This window comes from Carcharhinus amblyrhynchos, chromosome 21 (assembly GCF_965287045.1).
Source record: "Carcharhinus amblyrhynchos chromosome 21, sCarAmb.v2.hapA, whole genome shotgun sequence".
NCBI lineage: Eukaryota > Metazoa > Chordata > Chondrichthyes > Carcharhiniformes > Carcharhinidae > Carcharhinus > Carcharhinus amblyrhynchos.
Window position 1 is genome coordinate 27,757,099 of NC_137344.1, and position 20,815 is coordinate 27,777,913.

The 20,815-nt window shown below is 42.7% G+C and overlaps 1 protein-coding gene across 2 annotated transcripts in view; it reads right to left on the reverse strand.

The window, feature by feature from the left end:
* The window catches only part of mgat5b (alpha-1,6-mannosylglycoprotein 6-beta-N-acetylglucosaminyltransferase B), an 834,607-nt gene that overhangs the window by 19,542 nt on the left and 794,250 nt on the right, over positions 1-20,815 (reverse strand). For both annotated transcript variants that reach the window (XM_080208895.1, XM_080208894.1), the window contains exon 13: positions 8,852-8,998. In XM_080208895.1, coding sequence (XP_080065021.1) covers positions 8,852-8,998 — 147 coding nt within the window. The remainder of the gene's footprint in view (positions 1-8,851; positions 8,999-20,815) is intronic.

Genomic DNA, 20,815 nt, shown 5'->3' on the forward strand with positions numbered 1-20,815 from the left:
TGACTATAAAATGAGACTGAAAAGAGCAACTGACCCATTCAGACATGATACAGTCTGTCCACCAACAATCTACCCTGCCCCCCTCCCCTTCACGCATAAAGGCCAATTTACCAGCCAATTTCTCTTGTCAGAGTGTAAAATTGGTCAGCAACCTGCTATGGCCGGACTTGTCCTCCAACTGGAGAGCAATTTCACCCCTAATATTTTGTAAATCACCACAATGACAAGTTAACTTTAATTATTTTGACAGAAAGCCAGGGAATCTGCAGGCCTGTGATTGTGAGTCTCAGTAAAGCAGAAACCTACACTGAGAGCCATTTGAGATTACTGCAAAGTAATGCATCCCATAAAAGGAAATCTGTTCCCCGCAGCTGCTGGTTGCACAAGCTGATATCAGTCTACTTTGTGCTACAATCGAAACTAAATGACTGAGCTAACTCACAGTAGAGCTTCTCATCAATCATTGAAATCAAGTGCAGACAACTAATATATTTATGATAAACCAAATGTGCTGCCGTTAATGGATCTGCATAATAAAGTGTGATGTCAACAAAACCACAAATACAGATTACCCGTAATTTTAATAATGGTTAACTCAAACCACAATCATCCTTGCACTAAGAGATTTAGTGCAAGTCCAATATTGATTAGAGTTTATGTCCAGACAAACATTAGAAAATAGAACTGACAGTGAAACTATGGTCTACATTAGATGCACACCTTTTCCTAAAATGAATGAAGATCATGGTCTCATTAATAGAAGTAGGCAAGTTAACTTTTTTTAAAAATTCAATCGCAGGACAAGGGTGTTGCTGGCTGGTCAGCAGTTATTGCCCATCAGAGGGCAGCTGAGAGTCAACAGCATTGCTGTGGCTTTGGAATCGCATGTAAGCCAGACCAGATAAGAACGGCAGATTTCTTTCCCTAAATGATATCAGGGAACCAGATAGGTTTTTCTGACAATCGACAATGGTTTTCATGGTCATCAGCAGATTCTTCATTTCGGATTTCTTTTATTGAATTCAAATTCCATCATCTGCCGTGGCAGGATTCGAACCCGGGTCCCCAGAGCAATAGCTGAGTTTCTAGATTAATAATCCAACGATAATAATATGGGCCATTGCCTCCCCTTACAGTGAAGCAGCCGTCAGACTAGATAATAGCACCTTTTGAAGAGACAAATGATGATTTTAAATCTGTTATTATTGTTTTAGTTGATTTGTGACTGAAAGAGATGGGGGCTCATATTTCCTCAAGGTGATCATCTTCTTTAAAAAGTTTCCTGGGTCTGTTTATTTGCATGGTTTAAAAGCTGTGTAAACAGAAGTTAAAGTGCATGGGAACTCATCTGTAGTATTTAAAATGATTGTCCAGCCTGCACACTTTAGCAGCAGCCTATAGGCAAGCAAGAAATGACCAGCCTTTGGCTCTCTCACTTCACTCTCAAAGCTTCATTGCCATGTTCATTTATAATTTTCCTTTTCATACTTTGGGGGGAAACATGACAGAATTAAGCATCAACAAGACAGGGGGCCATTGGAATCAAGTCTGAGAAGAATGGAGAATTCATTCATTCAGAACTCCGAGCAGGTAATGCTTTGCTATCATTAATTAACTCATGAGGTTGGGATGGGCTGGTACTGGTTTCCATTTTACACCCTGCCTGAATGAAGTCAATGGAGGGTAAAATCAAGCAGAGTGTAACATAGACCCAAATCTACCTGGCCAGGGTGAAACCAAGATCAGGCAGTGTGACAAAGATAACCCATTGCACTTGGGGTGTGCGATGGTGGTTTGCCCAGGCTAGGGTTAGAGTAAAGGATCAGGTTAACTAATGAGGTTAAACTGAGACATCGCCTGATGCAATTTTTCAAAGCCATCCCCGCCTTTTGGCTAAGCTGAAGTGTTAGATCAAGCTAAGGAGGGAATGTAGTGCCTCATCCTTTCAGCTTGAATCTTGTTTGATTGAACCCAAGATGGGATACAATGTCTCATCTTGTTAACTTCGATCTTGTTTGCCCTCACGTGGGGGACCACGAATTGGATTCAATTTGAATTAGGTTTTTGCTTGGAACAAAAGTTACGCAAACAAAAACGTGTATCCTGTAACACTGTGCGGGTGATTTTAAATTGGGGTTTCGGTTACTACCCTTCTCTCTTCCAGTTCCAACACAGAATGAGACCTACATCAGAAAGAAGATGATGATAGCGAAGAGGATTATTAATAAAAAGCCATCCAGGCATAATGGTTATATGATACTTCAATTTCTCAGCAGCAAACATCAGATCTCACAGCACATTACCAGTGGAAGTGGAAAAGCAACACCAAACTAACATGAGGCAAGAGCCAACTCAATTTTATGATCCTTCTATATCGTTTGAGAAAGCAGCCACCTTGGGCAATGCTGAACCAATGTTGGCACAAACAAGTAATACTAGAATAGGTGAAATCATGACACATATAGGTATCCAGGGGAAACATAATTTGGGGAATGAATAGGATGACGCTCCATTGCTTTGTAACCTTTGCATTTGACAGCACTGACATGGGTCCTTGATATTCATGAAGATTAGTTCAATGTGCATTCATTTTGTGTTAAATTACGTCACAATCACATCAGGGAAAGAGAGCTGATGTGTTGCTATGTTGTAGAAGGGATAATAGTTTTAAGAAATGTCTTTTTTATTTGTGGATGAAGGAGAATGAGGTCGGGCTGTAGTTTCCAAAGTGGACTGTGTTCCACAGAGAACATGTTTGTGATGATTAGTGATGGTTTCTTGTAATAGGCATTGAAGATGTCTCTGTGTGAAGGTCAAAATGATCATCTGTTCCATGTTGTTCTAATTACAGGGCAATGACCTCCTAATTAGTCACACCAAGATACAGTCCTTTCTGATGTGTGAAGTTGTGAAGGGCATAGCAAGCTATAACTATTCTTGACACCTGATTCAGAACACACTGCGGCACCCCTTCCAGTCTGTGCAGGCAGCAAAAGCTTGCTTTTAATGCCCTGATGGTCTTTTCAATTACCTATCTAGTAGAGATCTCACTGTCATGCTGTTTTGTTGCTGTTTAGAACTTTCTCAGTGTAGTATAAAGGGTTATCAGATGGGTTATGCTAATATATGATATCCCTTTATTCATTCACAGGATAGTAGGCATCACTGTTAAGGTCAGTATTTGTTGCCAATCATTTAATTGTCCTTGAAGCTGAATGGCTTGCTAGGCTATTACAGAGGGCAGTTAAGAGTTAACCACATTGGTATGGCTCTGGAGTCACATGTAGGCCAGACCAGGTAGATTAGAAAATTTCCTTAGTGAACCTTACTGGTTTGATTAGTAAGTTTGCAGATGACACAAGGGTTGGTGGATTTGCGGATAGTGATGAGAGCCATCAGAGGATTCAGCAAGATACAGATTGATTGGAGACTTGGGTGGAGAGCTGACAGATGGAGTTTAATCCGACCAAGTGTAAGGCGATGCATTTTGGAAGGTCTAATACAGAAAGGAAATATACAGTAAATGGCAGAACCCTGAAGAGTATTGATATTTAAGAGAGGGATCTGGGTGTACAGGTGCACAGATCACTGAAAGTGCTAACGCAGGTGGAGAAGGTAGTCAAGAAGATATAAGGCATACTTGGCTTCATCTGGCGGGGCACTGAGTTTAAAAATTAGCAAGTCATGTTGCAGCTTTATAGAACCTTAGTTAGGCAGGACTTGGAATATAGTGTTCAATTCTGGTCGCCACATTATCAGAAGTATGTGGAGGCTTTGGAGAGGGTACAGAAAAGATTTACCAGGATGTTGCCTGGCATGGAGGGCATTAGCTATGAGCAGAGGTTGGAGAAACTTGGTTTGTTCTCACTGGAACAGCGGAGGTTGAAGGGCGACCTGATAGAAATCTACAAGATTATGAAAAGTATAGACAGAGTGGATAGTCAGGAGCTTTCTCCCAGGATTAAACAGTCAATTACTAGGGGACATAGGTCTAAGGTGCAAGGAGCAAGGTTTAAAGGAGATGTGCACAGCAAGTATTTTTTACAGGAGGGTGATGGGTGCCTGGAACTCACTACCGGGAGAGGCTGTGGAAGCACTTACAAAGGTGACTTTAAGGGGCATCTTGACAAATACATGAATGGGATGGGAATAGAGGGATACGGTCCCCAGTAGGGGGCTTTAGCTCAGTTGGGCAGCATGGTTGGTGTAGGCTTGGAGGGGCGAAGGGCCTATTCCCGTGCTGTAATTTTCTTTGTTCTTTACTGTTCTTTGAACCAGATGTGTTCATATGACAATAACCACCATTGCTGAGAGGAGCTTTCAATTCCAGATTTATTAAATTCAAATTCCGCAAGATACTGTGGTGGGGTTGGAAACTGTGTCCCACAGATGCAATATGCTAATATAAGATGTAGATGATGATGCATCACAGGCACCAATCAGTTATGTGTTAGATTCTTGTGAGAAAGGTTGGAATCCTGCCTTGGAGCAATGTGCCTCCTCTATAATCTGTTTAGATGTACTACTAATAAACAAGTCTTAAGCAGAGTATGTCTACAGTTTTTTTAAGATACTCTAAGGTGGAAGGTCCCATCTCAGAACACTTAGTGGAGTTATTAACGAAAAGAGCATAGAGCATGTTTTGTCACCCATAAATCATCTGTCAATTTGATTCTTTTCAGGAAAGAAGTCAGTAAATGTCAAATGTTGAAGTAGGAACGCATCATGACAATTTCCTGCATGACATGTATTGACACATAAAACCTTTTGATTGTTATATACAATGTGAACATCAAGGGGATGGAAGCCCTTCCCTTTGATGTAGTCTTGTGGGTATTCTTTGAATGTTCTCAATACTATGGGAATGCTGTTGATTGCATCTTAGGTTTTGGATAAGCCAGAAACTCCATAAAAAAGGCTCTATTTTATGGCAACATTGCAAAGGTGATTCCTGTTCTCCTCGAGGGGCATGAGTGATCTAAGGATTGTGTGCCTCTTGCCTGGTCCATTGATTCTCTGTAGCTACCTGCAATGACCCTTTGCCATAGGAGTTTGGGATAGTGAACACTTAAAGTTTAAAGTTTATTTATTAGTGTAACATGTAGACTTACATTAACACTGCAACAAAGTTACTGTGAAAATCCCTGAGTCGCCACACTCTGGCACCTGTTCGGATGGTGACTAGTGGAGTGCCCCAGGGGTCGGTGCTGGGGCCTCAGCTTTTTACCATTTATATAGATGATCTGGAGGAGGGAACCGAGTGTAGGGTGTCGAAATTTGCTGATGACACCAAGATTGGGGGAACGGCAAATTGTGCGGAGGGTGTGGAGAGTCTGCAGAAGGATCTAGATAGGCTAGGCGAATGGGCCAGGAAATGGCAAATGGAATTTAATGTTGGCAAGTGTGAGGTGGTCCACTTTGGTAGGAAGAATGGTAGGAAGGACTATTACTTACGGGGTGAAAAACTGCAGCAGGCGACGGTGCAGAGGGACCTCGGGGTCCTTGTGCATGAGTCGCAAAAACCCAGCTTGCAGGTGCAGCAGGTGGTCAGGAAGGCGAATGGGATGCTGGCCTTCATAGCGAGGGGGATTGAATATAAAAGTAGGGAGGTCTTGCTGCAGCTGTATAGGGCATTGGTGAGGCCGCAGCTGGAGTACTGTGTGCAGTTTTGGGCGCCGCACCTGCGCAAAGATATTTTGGCCTTGGAGGGAGTGCAGAGGAGGTTTACTAGGCTGATACCGGAGTTGAGGGGGTTGAGCTATGAGGACAGGCTGAATAAACTGGGCTTGTACTCGTTAGAGTTTAGAAGAATGAGGGGAGATCTCATTGAGACGTATAAGATGATGAATGGGATGGATAGGATAGAGGTGGAGAGACTCTTCCCGCTCAAAAAAGAAAGTAGGACTAGGGGGCACAGCCTCAAGATAAAAGGGGGGCAGTTTAGAACGGAGTTGAGGAGGAACTTCTTCACTCAAAGGGTGGTGAATCTCTGGAATTCTCTGCCCGTTGAAGTGGTGGAGGCTGCCTCGCTAAATATTTTTAAGACGCGGGTTGATGTGTTTTTGATAAGAGAGGGGATTAAGGGTTATGGGGAGAAAGCGGGAAAGTGGAACTGAGCAGCGACAGATCAGCCATGATCTTATTGAATGGCGGGGCAGGCTCGAGGGGCTAGGTGGCCTACTTCTGCTCCTATTTCTTATGTTCTTATGATACACTGAGGGAGAACTTAGCTTGGTCAATGCATCTAACCAGCACATCTTTCAGACTGTGGGAAAAAAACTGGGGCATCTGCAAGAAACCCATGCAGATATGGGGAAAATGTGCAGACTTCACACAGCCAGTGAGCCAAGCCAGGAATCAAACCCAAGTCTCTGGCACTATGAGGCAGCATTGCTAACCACTTTGCCACCATGCCATTCCCCCTTCATAGCCATTAACAGAACAGAGTCAGAAGATAAGCTTAGCCCTCACAACAGGTCAAGAATGCAGCACTTGTGCTGTTGCTGGTTTGCTATCTACCTATGCACAGTTCCTCAAAATTCATCATAAGACCTGTGATGCCATATATCCAATGGAGGTATGATATTTTGTGGGTTATGTCCTCCTTACATGGTGCCTGACTCCTTTTAGCCCCGTTGTGGTTTTTTTCTCTCCTGCTCTATGATAATGACTTTGATATGCCCATGGGTGAAGCCATATCTACTCCTGAGGATCCTTAACTACAGAATCTGAAAACAAGCCAGTGAGTGGCATTGGTAGAAGCAAATGCAGCAGCTTGTAGCCAAGAAATACAAAAAAAAGGTGATCCTCAGTGGTAGAAATGAGTGTTTAAACTCTCCAGAATCTTAACTTCAAAAATTTTTTATTCTACATTGAACATCTGATCCTGGAATTTAATGGACCTTGTGTATCTTGTTCCAAGTTATGTAGATTGCATTTAGAAAGCAAACAAAGGAAACTAACAGCTGCTACACTACTAGCCTTCATTCGTATAGAGGCAAAAGAGGTCAGTGGACACTTGGTATGTGGATCAATGAAGACAAACATCTCACCAAGGCCATCCCCACACCCCCACTTCTTACCTTCAAACAACTGCACAACTCAGACAGACCATTGTCCACAGCAAACTACCCAGCCTTCAGGAGAATAGTGACCACGACACCATATAACCCTGCCACAGCAACCTCTGCAAGACTTGCTGGATCTTCGACACAGATGCCATCATCTCACGTGAGAACACCACCTACCAGGTACGTGGTACATACTCTCGTAACTCTAACAGCTGATGGATGAACACCGCTTGACAATCACCAGGCAGTAGTGTTTCCTTCCAGTTGGGGAACACTTCAACAGTCATGGGCATTCGGCCTCTGATCTTTGGGTAAGCGTTCTCCAAAGTGGCATTCATGACACATGACAATGCGGAATTGTTGAGCAGAAACTGATAGCCAAGTTCCACACACGAGGACAGCCTCAACCTGGATCTTGGATTCACATCACACTATCTATAACTGCCACGACTTGCCTGAGGCTTGCAAAATCTTAGTAACTGTCCTGGCTGTCTTTAACCTGTGCTTAGCCCTCTCTCCACTCACATTGTCTGTACTTTTAAGACTTGATTACCTGAAAAGACTCGCATTCCAACCATTAACTTGTAAACTGAGTTTGTGTCTATATTTTTCCCTGTTTGTGAACACAACTCCTCACTCACCTGAAGAAGGAGCGACACTCCGAAAGCTTTGCTACCAAATAAATCTGTTGGACTTTAACCTGGTGTTGTGAGACTTCTTACTGTGATCACAAAAAGTGCAGAACTCAGGAAAGGCATTTTCATGATGCAAAACAGCTGAAACACTTTCCATCTAGCTTACTTGCATGGTTTATGATGCATTATTAAACGTGTTGAAAACACTGGGGAGATTTCCACCCCAAGAATTTAATCTCTGACCAAAGAGATTTAAAATGTACATCAGTTTGCCTACTGAATGATGCTGAACAGTATTAAGTGCTGCAGTGCAAAGTTGCAAATGCATTTTTACTGCATGAGAAACTCTTTCAACTTCATTCGAACAAGGAATAGTTGGTAAATGAATATAACCTTGAAAATGTAAAGGACTACATCATGGAATCAAGTCTAATGTGCCAATTTAAAATTCTATCTTAGCGTAGGTATAACCTGGGTAATATAAATGGGATTATACTCATGCTAAGGTAGAAGAGAATGTGATTTCAGATAATGGCATTAACTGTTCGAATGCTGGTAGTTCATCCTTTAATTGCAAGGCCAAAGTGCTTTACATTAAGACCCATTTTCTCCATTTTCTGTTGTGTTGAAGTTGGTGGAAGACGCCAGATATGCAAAGTTGAATCATAGAATCCCTATAGCGCAGGAGGCCATTTAGCCCATCGAGTCTGCACCAACTACAATCCCATCCAGGCCCTATTGTCACAACCCCACATATTTATTCTGCTAATCCCCTGACACTCGGGTCAATTTAGCATGGCCAATCAACCTAACATGCACATTTTTAGACTGTGGGAGGAAACCGGAGCACCCAGAGGAAATCCATGCAGACATGGGGAGAATGTGCAAACTCCATACAGACAGTGATTCGAGGCTGAAATTGAACCCGGATCCCTGGCACTGTGAGGCAACAGTGCTAACTACTGTGCCACCGTGCTGTTCCTGATTGGTTAATTAATAATAATTATGATTTTCAGTGCTAAAGACCTTTCTTTAGTATCTACGGGATCTAAAATTATTTTTTATTTTGGGAATTTCTTTGACAAGTTTTGCTTCTGTGATAAGCACAGGCAGGGGATTACAATTCATCTGAACGCTCCAACTTGCCTCTCTTGATGTGGGTTTTCCTCTGAAGAACTCGTTGTTTTTGGAGTTGTGGGGCGGGTTGAAGCGAGGCTGTAAGAAAATACATCCATTGGCAATGGCCTCCAGAGGGGCAGGTCCTTCGTATGGGAACCCCAATCCAATGAAGAGCTAGAGAGTGACACAAAGAAAAAGATAACCATTATTAGGAAGAAAGGCTGATACGACAATGCTCAAGCAGGAAGAGACTAAGACAAGAAAAGACCCAGTTTCAGGCAGGTAAATGAAGGGGCAGAGTAGATAAGACTTGAGAGCAATACAGTTGCCCAAGTCCCACCCTGTCGAGTTCAGCATGGTTGGCTTTAGCCTTAACAATTTGCAATTACATGTTGGGGCAGTTGACCAAAAGTTCTGTCAAGGAGTTGGGTTGTTAGAGTGTCCTTAAGGAGGGAAGGAAGGTGGAAAAGTGAAGATATTTAAAGAATTTCAGAATTTTCAGCCCCAGCAGTTAATGGAACAGCCACCAGTGGTGGACTGATGATGATCAGGAATTCTCAGAGGCCAGAATTAGAAGAGCGCAGAAATCGTGGCAGATCATAGGGCTGGAGGAGGTAATAGAGGCATGAACCAACTGAGGGACTTTAAAACAATGAAGAGACTTTTAAAATCAAGGTGGTACTTAATTGGGAGCCAATGTGGATCAGCAACCACAGGGATGATGGGTAAATGGAACGTAGTACAAGTTAGGAAATGGACAGGAAAGCTTTAGATGAGCTTAAGTTTGATGGAGGATGGAAGCTTGAAGGCTGGTCAGGAGAGTATTGGAATACTTAAGTCTAAAGGTATCACAGGCAAAGGTGAGGGTCTCAGTAGCAGATAAACTGAAGTGGGTGAAAACAAGTGATGTTAGAAGTGGAATTGGGTAATATTAGTGGTGGTCGGGTTATATGGTTAGGATGAAATATAACAGCAAGATAGCTCTGAAGAAGAGCCATGCAGACTTGAAATGTTTGCTGGAATTTTATTGGCCCACCGCCACGGGTGGGTCAGAGCGGGTGAGCGGGTGAGGGGTGGAGCATGGGTGGCCTGTTGACCTCTGTTGGGAATTTATGATTTCGGGACGAGCGAGGCTGTTAAAACCTTGCCCGTTAATTCTCTGTCTCTCGCCACCAGTGCTTCCAGACCTGCTTGAGTTTTTCCAGCATTTTCTGCTTTTATTTCAGATTTCCAGCATCTGCAGTATTTTGCTTTTATTTCAGTGGACAGTCTGGTTCAGCCTCAACAAATTGCCAAGAAGAAGGATGGTACCGGTGGCTAGTGGACTGAGCGATGGTGGAGGACTGAAGGCCATTGCTTTGGGACTCCTGTAATTAGGAGGAAATTCTTGTTCACCCAGTCTTTCAAGATGGGATTGCTGCCAGGAATGAATCAAAATAGGACATCTGCCTATTGGTTTGATCTGACTCCAACTCATTCTTCATGTGTTAATCCTGCGTGCAAAGTGAACTTTTAGTCTTATTTTCCTTTTGTTATGGTTGCAGCAAGCAGTTAATGCAGCACCTTGAGTTGGCAAACCATGATATAAAGAAAGGACAAAATAAAAATGTCAAACTTTGTACTGGCTTTGAGTGAGCCTATTGGTTGAAAAGCAAAACAATTACAGGAGAGATGCCAAGTTCCTTCATAATTACTATCATAGACTCCTTTCCACCCCCCTTCTGTCCTGCCTTTGCTCTGTGCTGATACAAAAGTAGCAATCTAGAGCTCAAAGCATCACTGACCATCACCTATGGCAGAGTGAGAAATGGGTAGATAGCTAGTCTGGAAGACTGTGTGAGAAAAACACAACAGAGAAATGTTTTGACATTGACGATGTGGTACCTGTCCTTTCTGCGCCATTTGCTTCTGACCAACATTGTGGGCCTGCCTGCAAATCGGTGATGTCCCGATGATGTTTGTTTGGTAACATTACATTGTGCAATTCCCAGACTCATACTTTAGACCAGTTAGCCTAACACCTACCGTTGAGAAAATGCTAAAAATCCATCACTAAGAAAGCAGACATTTAGAAAATAATAATACAATCAGTGAAGAGAAATTGTGTTTGACAAATTTGTTAAAATTCTTTGTGGACATAACAAGCAGGTGGCTATTGGAGAACCAGTAAACATAGTGTATTTGGATTTCCAAAAGTCATTCAATAAGGTGCCACTAAAAGATTACTACACTATGTTCATGATGTTGGAGGTAATATATTTTTTTGGATTGAGGATTGCTAGCAAGGAGCAGAGATTGATGATAAATTTTGGTAAACAGTAACTAGCAGGGTGACACAGGGATCAATGTTAGAGCCTCAACTATTCATGTTCTGGTCATCCAATTATAGAAAGGATATTATTAAACTAGGAAGAGTGAGGAAGAGATTTACTAGGATTTTACCAAGACTTGATGGTTTGATTTATACGGTGAGGCTGGATAGACTGGGCCTTTTTTCCCTGGAATGTAGAAGGCTGAGGAGTAATTTTATAGAGATACATAAAATAATGAGGGGCATAGATCAGCTAGATAGTCAATATCTTTTCCCAAAAGAAGGGGAGTCTAAAATTAGAGGGCATGCATTTAAGGTGAGAGGGAAGAGATACAAAAGGGTCCAGAGGGCCAATTTCTTCACACAGAGGGTGGTGACTGTCTGGAATAAGCTGCCAGAGGTAGGTAGTAGTAGAGGCAGGTACAATTTTGTCTTTTAAAAAGTGTTTAGATAGTTACATGGGTAAGATGGGTATAGAGGGATATGGCCCAAATAAGAACATAAGAACATACGAAATAGGAGCAGGAGTAGGCCATCTAGCCCTTCGAGCCTGCCCCGCCATTCAATAAGATCATGGCTGATCTGTCGTGGCTCAGTTCCACATTCCCACCCTCTCCCCATAACCCTTAATCCCCTCGCTTATCAAAAACCGCGTCTTAAAAATATTTAGCGAGGCAGCCTCCACCACTTCAACGGACAGAGAATTCCAGAGATTCACCACCCTTTGAGTGAAGAAGTTCCTCCTCAACTCCGTTCTAAACCGCCCCCCCCCCACCTTTATCTTGAGGCTGTGCCCCCTAGTCCTACTGTCCTTTCTGAGCAGGAAGAGTCTCTCCACCTCTATCCTATCCATCCCATTCATCATCTTATATGTCTCAATGAGATCTCCCCTCATTCTTCTAAACTCTAACGAGTACAAGCCTAGTTTATTCAGCCTCTCCTCATAGCTCAACCCCCTCAACTCCGGTATCAGCCTAGTGGGGGCCTAGCTTAGGGGTTTAAAAAAAAGGGTGGCATGACAGACCTGCGCATCTACTCCTCGCTGGTCCTTGTAACTTTTTTACTTATACTTAGTTGCTCTTGGACGCAATTCTTATTTCTAATCCATATGAATGTAGATGTATGTGTTTTTACCATTTCTCCTTACTTTTCTAGTAGATAATAATCTTATCCAATCTCAACTCAAGAAAGCTTGGTTAAATTGGCTCCTTTTTAAATATAACTATTGAGCCTGGAAAAAGTATCCAAGAGAAAGGGAACCTTGTTTGATTAAACTTTTGCTGCTTTCAGCAGAGAGTGGGTTGAAAAAGAACCTGAGCCAATAGTCCTCACCTGGGTGTGTAACAATTTGGGGGTGTTACAAATCGAGGGGTCGCACCTGGATCAACAACTTTTGAGACACCTCATCTGGGACTAATTGTAATAGGTGACAGGTAGGAGCGTGGAGTTAAGGCCACAATCAGACCAGGCATGATGTTATTGTATGGCAGAATAGGTTCAAATGGCCAAATGACCTATTACTATTCCTTATAATACATTCTAAAACATCAAACAAATAGTCCAATCATGGCATTCTGTATGGTACCAACTGCATTAGAACAATATTGATCTTGTCAGTGCAGACTAGATGGGCTGAATGGCCTCCTTCTACACTGTAGGGATTCTATGAATTTCTTTTGTTCTTTTAATCTTGGGTTAACACAGTAATTAATTATGGAGCATAACACTCAAATTACCAACGATGTTCGTTGGCACTTGCCCTGAAAATAAAATGACTTTATCCCCCTACTCTTTAACATGCAGAGGAAAAGTCGAAATAATGAAAGTCATGCTGACTTAATTAAAAATAACCTGAAAAAAAAAGCTTTGGCATACTTAATAATCATTTAAACTCTCTACATTTAGGCTGTGTAAAATTATCCTTCAAGATCAGATCAATGGAAAACTCTCAACTGAGCCAGCATGTTCTTCAGCAATGCACTCTATTGCTGAAACAAACATTAAATTATTAAAATGTCAGCAGTGGTTCTAACAACACTTTAATAATAGCTACTGGCTGGTAAAATAAATAAATAGAATTCAATAGAGAATAAAATCTCTCTAACTTTACTCATAATGCCTGCTTTCCTCTATCTCCATCTATTCTCCATGTGTTTCATTATTTTAATTAGTTTTCTTACTCTAACCTTTTGTATCTTTAATATTTTTTCTTAAAGAGAAAGGCTAAAACACGACATTTGCGTTATTTTTGAGTTTACAAGGCCCTTGCATTTCAGAGGAACATCGAGAAAAGCATTGGCCACAAATGAGCTGTAAACCAACTAAAAGGCTTTTTCTCCCTCCCAGTAAGTCAAACATGTAACTCAAAAAATTGACATGGTTGACTCAAAGATTTTTTTCCCTATCCAGTGGAAAGCTTCTGTCACCAAATGTGTTCTTTCATGCACAGCAGTAGAGGTTGATTGTGTCCAGGTTGAGCGAACAGTGGGTTATGTTCACTGATCAAACATCGCACACTAGTTGAGATGTTCACGATTTATTTGTTGAGATTGGAGGTTTGGTTGTTTTTATTTGTCCTTGTTTGATTTAATCGCTATTTATACTTTATCCGTTTTCTCTTTTCTTGTCATATTAGACCGTTCCTATTATTGTCTTTGTATCATGTTCTCCATTACTTTCTATTCATTTTCCGTTCACCTTGGCTGTGTATGCCTAAACAAGTTGGACACTTGCAAAAGTGGTAGACGAGCTATCACAAAACATTGATCGTATTTTTTCAACCCAATAGATTATAAGTAGAAAGGGCAATGTTTTGTGATATTCAAAGCAGAATTTTTTTACAGTTTCAGTGTAGGATAGAGAAAATAGGGACAACAAACATAAACTGCAATGGAGGAAGAGTTAAAGAGCACAATATTATTGGTCAGAGAGAATCAAATGGGGCAGCCCGGTAGCACAGTGGTTAGCACTGCTACTTCACAGCTCCAGGGTCCTGGGTTCGATTCCCAGCTTGGGTCACTGTCTGTGTGGAGTTTGCACATTCTCCTCATGTCTGCTTGGGTTTCCTCTGGGCACTCCGGTTTCCTCTCACAGTCCAAAGATATGCGGGTTAGGTTGATTGGCCATGCTAAGAAATTGCGCCTTAGTGTCCAGGGATGTGTAGGTTAGAGGCTTCAGTGGGTATACTATGTAGGGATGGGGCTAGGGCATGGGTGGGATTGTGTTCGGTGCAGAGTTGATGGGCCGAAGGGCCTCTTTCTGCACTGTAGGGTTCTACGAAACAATTTTCAAGTTGAAATTATCTGGAGCATTGAAACACATAAGCAGGATGAATGACGTCTTCATGCTACTGATCAAATTAAAGGATTGTAGAGAGTGTACACAATATATTCCATTCATTTCTTATGTCCATGGTATCTATTATCTGATAGCGACCAATATGCAGCATTGAGCTATCAAGAGGAGCTAGATCCAGCGTTTACTATTCTTTTCAAATGAACAGCAATTAACATATCGGCACAAATCCGTGGTGATCTATTTATACTTATACATGTTATATTTATTTCTTTTGAACCTGTTAAAATAGCTTTATGGTTAACTTGAAACAGAAGGTTGAGATTCCAAAGATTCATATAGTTTTCTCTTAGACTCTCTCAATTGATAATTAACATTGCAATGTTAATTATAGCTGAACTTATTCATCTTATCAACCACTGAGCAGGGCAGAGTTGAGATCCCCCAAGATGGGTACTGAGGTGGTGGGAGTGTAAATTGGATATGATTCCTCCAGGGATCCTGTCCGCCTCTACCCCAATGCAATTTCACGATTGGGCGGGCAGGGCCTTGGGCAGGAAACACCCCTGTCACCTATTAAGATCCCGGAGTGATCACTTTATGGCCACGTGAAGGTCTTCTTGCTCAGCCCCAATTTTTGGGCTGGCAGGAGAGGGTGTGAGTTGAGTGGAAAACAGACAAATGAACTTTCCTCCATCTAGAGCAGGCAGGGGTGGGTTGGGCACCTGAACCTGAAGGTCTTTCAGATTTAGGGTTCCGTCTCCTCTGGGACCTTGGAACCCTGGCCCTTCTTAGCCCCTTAACCCCCTAGGGCATCCCCTACCCTGGAGACAAATGGAGATTTATTGGCCAATCAGTTTGGCTAACAACTCTTATGGGTGAGACTTCCTTCCAAAGGTAGAAGCAAGTCTGCCGCCCACTGCCAATCAACGTTCGAGCCAGCATTAAGTGGCAGTTGGCTTCTGGAGTTAGCAGTAGCGCATTTTCTGCCAACACAGGAGGACAAGCACCAAATGTTCATCATCCTTAAAATTCTATAATAAATTAAATGAATGTCAATATAAGAAACTCATTAAAAACTTGTCTCTAGCAGAGAAAAATATTGTGATCATTTGTGTGCATTTAGCTTGGAGGTTTTAATAGTCATTCTTGATTTGGCAAAACACACTATATACAAAAAGATAAAATAGCAAACAGAACTGAAAGCCATTTTGCCTAATGAAGCAAATAGCTTTATTGCAATAATTTCATTGAGCAGGAACTGAACTGAAAAAGAGAAACAACTAACTGGGAGCTAATTACCTTTTAATAGTCTACTTTGTAAGATGTGATCAGAAGTTTGTTTAAAATCCAGCCCAAAGAATAAAGTCACAGTGCACTACTGAAAATCAATTGCAAACATTCCTCAAAGTATCAAAGAATGACTATGGTCTTCAGAGTCTGTTATGCTGGTGAGAAGCTCCCAAAAATACATTGTGCAGATCTGCCTTTTTTTGTACTAGATTAGGCAAATAGGAAATGTGCGCAACTTCCTTGCAGACTGCGCATGTGTGTGTGTGTCTGTGTGTGTGTGTGTGTGTGTGTGTGTGTGTGTGTGTGTGTGTGTGTGTGTGTGTGTGTGTGTGTGTGTGTGTGTGTGTGAATGAGTGAGTGAGTGAGACACACAATGATTATTTTCATGACACTGACATCACCTTCAAATCGATATGAAACACACTTAACTGTCTGAAACATTAGGAAATTGCATGAGGGATATGCAGAACAAGGTTCGTTCAGGGTTCAATTAGGAGTGAAGATTTACATTCTATGGGTTTCAGTGAGTACTATATAGTCAAGTCAGGACAACGACCCCAATCAATTTATCAGTAAAAGCCAGCACACAGGTACAGAAAGTAATCAAAGAGGCTAATGGAATGTTGGCCTTTATCTCAAAGTGGCTAGAATATAAAAGGGAGGAACTTATGCTTCAGTTTTACAGAGCCCAAGTCAGACCCCATTTGGAGTGCTGCAATTCAGCCTTGCACATGGAACCTCAGGAAAGAATTAATGGAGGAAGTACAGCAAAATAATATCAGAGCATAACGGATTAAACCATGAAGAAGGGTTGCATAAATTTAGTTTTATTCCCTTAAGGTTGCTAACTGTCATTAAAGCTATTCCTGGAGATTTCATGACATGATTTGTTTCATGCCTAGCCATTAGCTGGGCAACACATAGAAATCATAGAACCCTACAGTGCAGAAGGAGGCCATTTGGCCCATCAAGTCTGCATCGACCACAATCCTACCCAGGACCTATTCCTGTAACCCCACATATTCATCCTGCTAATCCTCCTGACACAAGGGTCAACTTAACATGCCAATCAATCTAACCCGCACATCTTTGGAGTGTGGGAGGAAACTGGAGCACCCAGACGAAACCCAGACAGATATGGGGAGAATGTGCAGACTCCTTACAGACAGTGACTCAAGACGGGAATCGAACTTGGGTCCCTGGCGGTGTGAGGCAGCAGTGCTAACCACTGTGCCACCATGCTGCCATCTATCCTTGTGATGCACTGCTTTCCTATGCCAACTGGAAAACAAAAAGACTCGTTACCCAATTTGATGATGCTTGACAGTCAGTCAAGTCAGCCTTTTTTTCCCCATCTGATATAGAGAAATGTTCAAAGACGAAAACAAACAATCCTTCTTAATGTCCTGATGCCTTTGTCCCCAGGGTTGTACATGACAGCGTACTAGAGATTGATTTAATTGCTGGAGATTGATTTAATTGCTGGAGGCTCCAGACCAGTACTGGAGGGTTTGCAAATGTATATTCCCTTGAGCTCAGAAGGTTGTGGGATAATCTAATGAAAGTCTTTAAAATTATAAGAAATTTAATAGTGAAGGTACAGGAAACTATTTCTTCTGGTTGGGAATTGAAACAATGGTGCATTATGTCTTATGATTAGAATTAGGTTAGTTAGGAGTAAAATCAGGAGCATCTTGTCACATAAAAAATAATTTAAATATGGAACTCTTTACCATGAATGGCTATGGATGCTGGGTCAATTTGAAGTTTAGAGAAAAAGCCCACTGGATTTTTCTTAGACATCAAGAGCTATGTAGCAAAAGTGGGTTAATATCTGAGATTTGTCTAATTGAATAGCATAACAGGCTCAAGTCTACTTGTTTCCATGGGGTAAATTTTACATTTCTTGGCAGAGGGTGGGACTGTGGATCACTGACTTATGACCCTGCCTTTTAAAGGTGTCAAAAAAAGGTGTCTAATAAAGCATTTTATACCCAATTAATGACCACCCCTAGCAGCAGTGGGCAACATGCCCAATCAGGGATGAAAGACAGATAAAAATCTGGGTACGGAGGGGCAGTCCACGAATTGAAAATTGGTCATGGACCTGCCATTTAAAGGGTGTTGACAAGGCTTTAAGGTAGCAGTCACAGAATCGGTGCTCTGCAGGCCGAAGGTTGGTGATTTGCCTTTAACTTATTGAAGTAGCAGCAGCAAATATGAGCTTGTCTTGAAATGCTGCTGACTCTTGGTGCCTTAGGGAATTATTCATGACACTAACTAGGGAGGAAGGAACATTCCAATACAGTTTTCCCATTCCTTGTGAATAACAAGTAATTAGGAAATGGCTGAAAATCTACCCTATAACTCTCTTCATAGATGGCTGAGAGGATGGAAACAGCAGCTGCTAAGGGGCCAGAATAAAGGTGTCTCCATAGTTTTTATGGTGACTCCCTGTGAGTCCTGTTCCAGGTTGTGAGTGATTAGCAGGAGGTCTCACTCCGCAGGCAGGAAAAGGAGACCTTCCAGCCAGACCAAAGCTGCTTGGATGGAGGTTGCATAGAAGTGGTTAGCACTGTTGCCTCACAGCACCAGGGACCTGGGTTCGATTCCCGGCTTAGATCACTGTCTGTGTGGTGTTTGCACATTGTCCCCATGTCTGTGTGGTTTCCTCCCAGTGTTCCAGTTCCCTCCCACAGTCTGAATGATGTGCTGGTTAGGTGCATTGGCCATTCTAAATTCTCAGTGTACCCGAACAGGTGTCAGAGTGTGGCGACTAGGGAATTTTCACACTAACTTCACTACAGTATTAATGTAAGCCTACTTATGACTAATACACAAAAAAAAACTAAGCAGACATGGGGGTCATCTAAAGAACTTGGTTACAGTGCCGTAAGAGGCTGAATGACCTTTTGTGATTCGCCAGATTGCGTGTGTAACCATATCAGCGTTTGATCAATATGGAAGGGAGTGATATGCCTCAAGTGTGGGATTGCCCAAGAGCAAACATGCCAATCTGCATCTCCATGGGGGATTTTAGGGGTGTGGGAGGAGGTGGGCTGATGAAATATAATATCTGTTAATTAGCAAAGCAACATTGAGAAATATTGGATGCCGACAAAGGACATGGTGACCACACATTTGCAAGAATGCTTCTAACACAGCTCATTCATCACAATGCTCCTTCTTATGGAAAAGAGAGGAGGGTATAGAATGCCTGAGGGAGGGCATGGACTAGAGGTAGTCAAAGTAAGGTGGCATTGTTCACTCCAAATGGCTGCCAATTAATGGAGTCACATCTCTGGGTGTGCTAAGGTTGGAGGAAGGCCAAGGGCTGGTGAGATTTCAAAGGCTGGTAGCTCTCACCTGTAAACAGTGGTGAAGGAGACAGGAATAAGACCAGGTAGGAACTGGGGAAGGTGGGAGGGAAGAAATGTTAATGGTTTTTGACTTTGGAGTCATGCAGAATTTGGGGAGAAGTGTGTGTCTCGATATCGAAAGACTTGAAGTTCAAACCCTAGTTACCATCTCCCAGTGGTGCCAGTGTGTGTCCATTTCTCAGAACTCACCTCGAATGATGATGATGCCCTTCAATTTCCTTGTGATTTTCCACCACAGAACAAACATTAACAAATGCAGCCACCAGCCCTGAAAGACCAATATTAGACTTTGAGGAGGAAGCTTCAGAAGCTGCAGCGTCGCATCCTTGCTGTGCACCTGGCAACAATGCAGATACACGTGTCTCAGTGGGAATGTGCAAGTTGCCTTTCAGAAGTGCACACACAGGTGAGCACATCGCAGCCACAAGACCAGCTGCTGAAGATTGAGATGGAGCATGCCTCTGGCAGTTGGCGATAGATGGTGACCTCAATCTGATCATGACCCTCTGAAGTCGTCCATCAGGCAGCAGATTCTGGCCATATAAATGACGTATGTGGCGACGTGGCAGAGATTTCAGTGGGTCGGCGTGCATTTGCACGGGCACTGGAGGAGTTCATGAGTGCTGCGATCACCTGTTGTTCAGAGTGCACGTCTTCCTCTGTTGCGAGACTGGTGAGTGTCATGAAAGGCCAAATCCAGTAGTTCACTGATGGGACACCGGGAATGCATCCTAACAGCGCTCAATCACTGTACTTGCCCAGAGACAGGACAAAAGGGGGACAAAGAGCCCAGAGTCACATAAATGCCTGATTCCTCTCAAGAAGGCAGTGAGGGATAAATGGATGCCACAGTGGCGGATGAGTAGCTGCTGCTGCCAGTGGGGAGGGGCACCTGTCAGGGGCATTTCTGATGGGGGGCAGCATCTATTCTGTTATTGACACAAATACCCACAAGTGCTGCATGTATTGTGCAAGAGGCTCACACTAACTAGGGCCCTCCTGGCCTCAAGAGACCAGAGGACAGCTGCTAAAGTCATCCCACGCAAAGTGTCAGCAGCCTTTCCCCAGGACAGTGGGTGAATCGTGGAATACAATCCCTACTGCGCAAAGGAGACCATTTGACCCATGGAGTCTGCACCGACCACAATCTCACCCAGACCCTACTCCTACAACCCCACATATTTATCCTGTTAAAACCCTGATGCCAGGGTTAATTTTTCATGGCCAATCAACCTAAACTACACGTCTTTGGAGTGTGGGAGGAAACCGGAGCACCTGGAGGAAACCCATGCAGACACGGGAGAACGTGCAGACTTCACACAGACAGTGACCTGAGGCTGGAATTGAACCCGGGTCCCTGGCGCTGTGAGGCAGCAGTGCTAACCACTGTGCTACTGTGCCGCCAAGGTGATAAGAGGGGGAGCACCATGTCCTCACACCAGTAAATATATTGAAAAGCTACCATATTAGTTACATATGGGTTCAAAGGCAATCGCTTGCTTGTGTTGGGTGTGCAACTTTTTTGATTTATTAGTAAATAATTGTTCTGTGTACTTGTGTCCTGGCTGCATTTGTGTTTTCATATAAAATCTACAGTGCAAAAGGAGGCCATTTGGCCCATTGAGTCTGCACTGACAACAATCCCACCTAGGCCCCATGCCTGTAATGCCACATATTTACCCCGCTAATCTCTCTAACCTATGCATTCCAGGA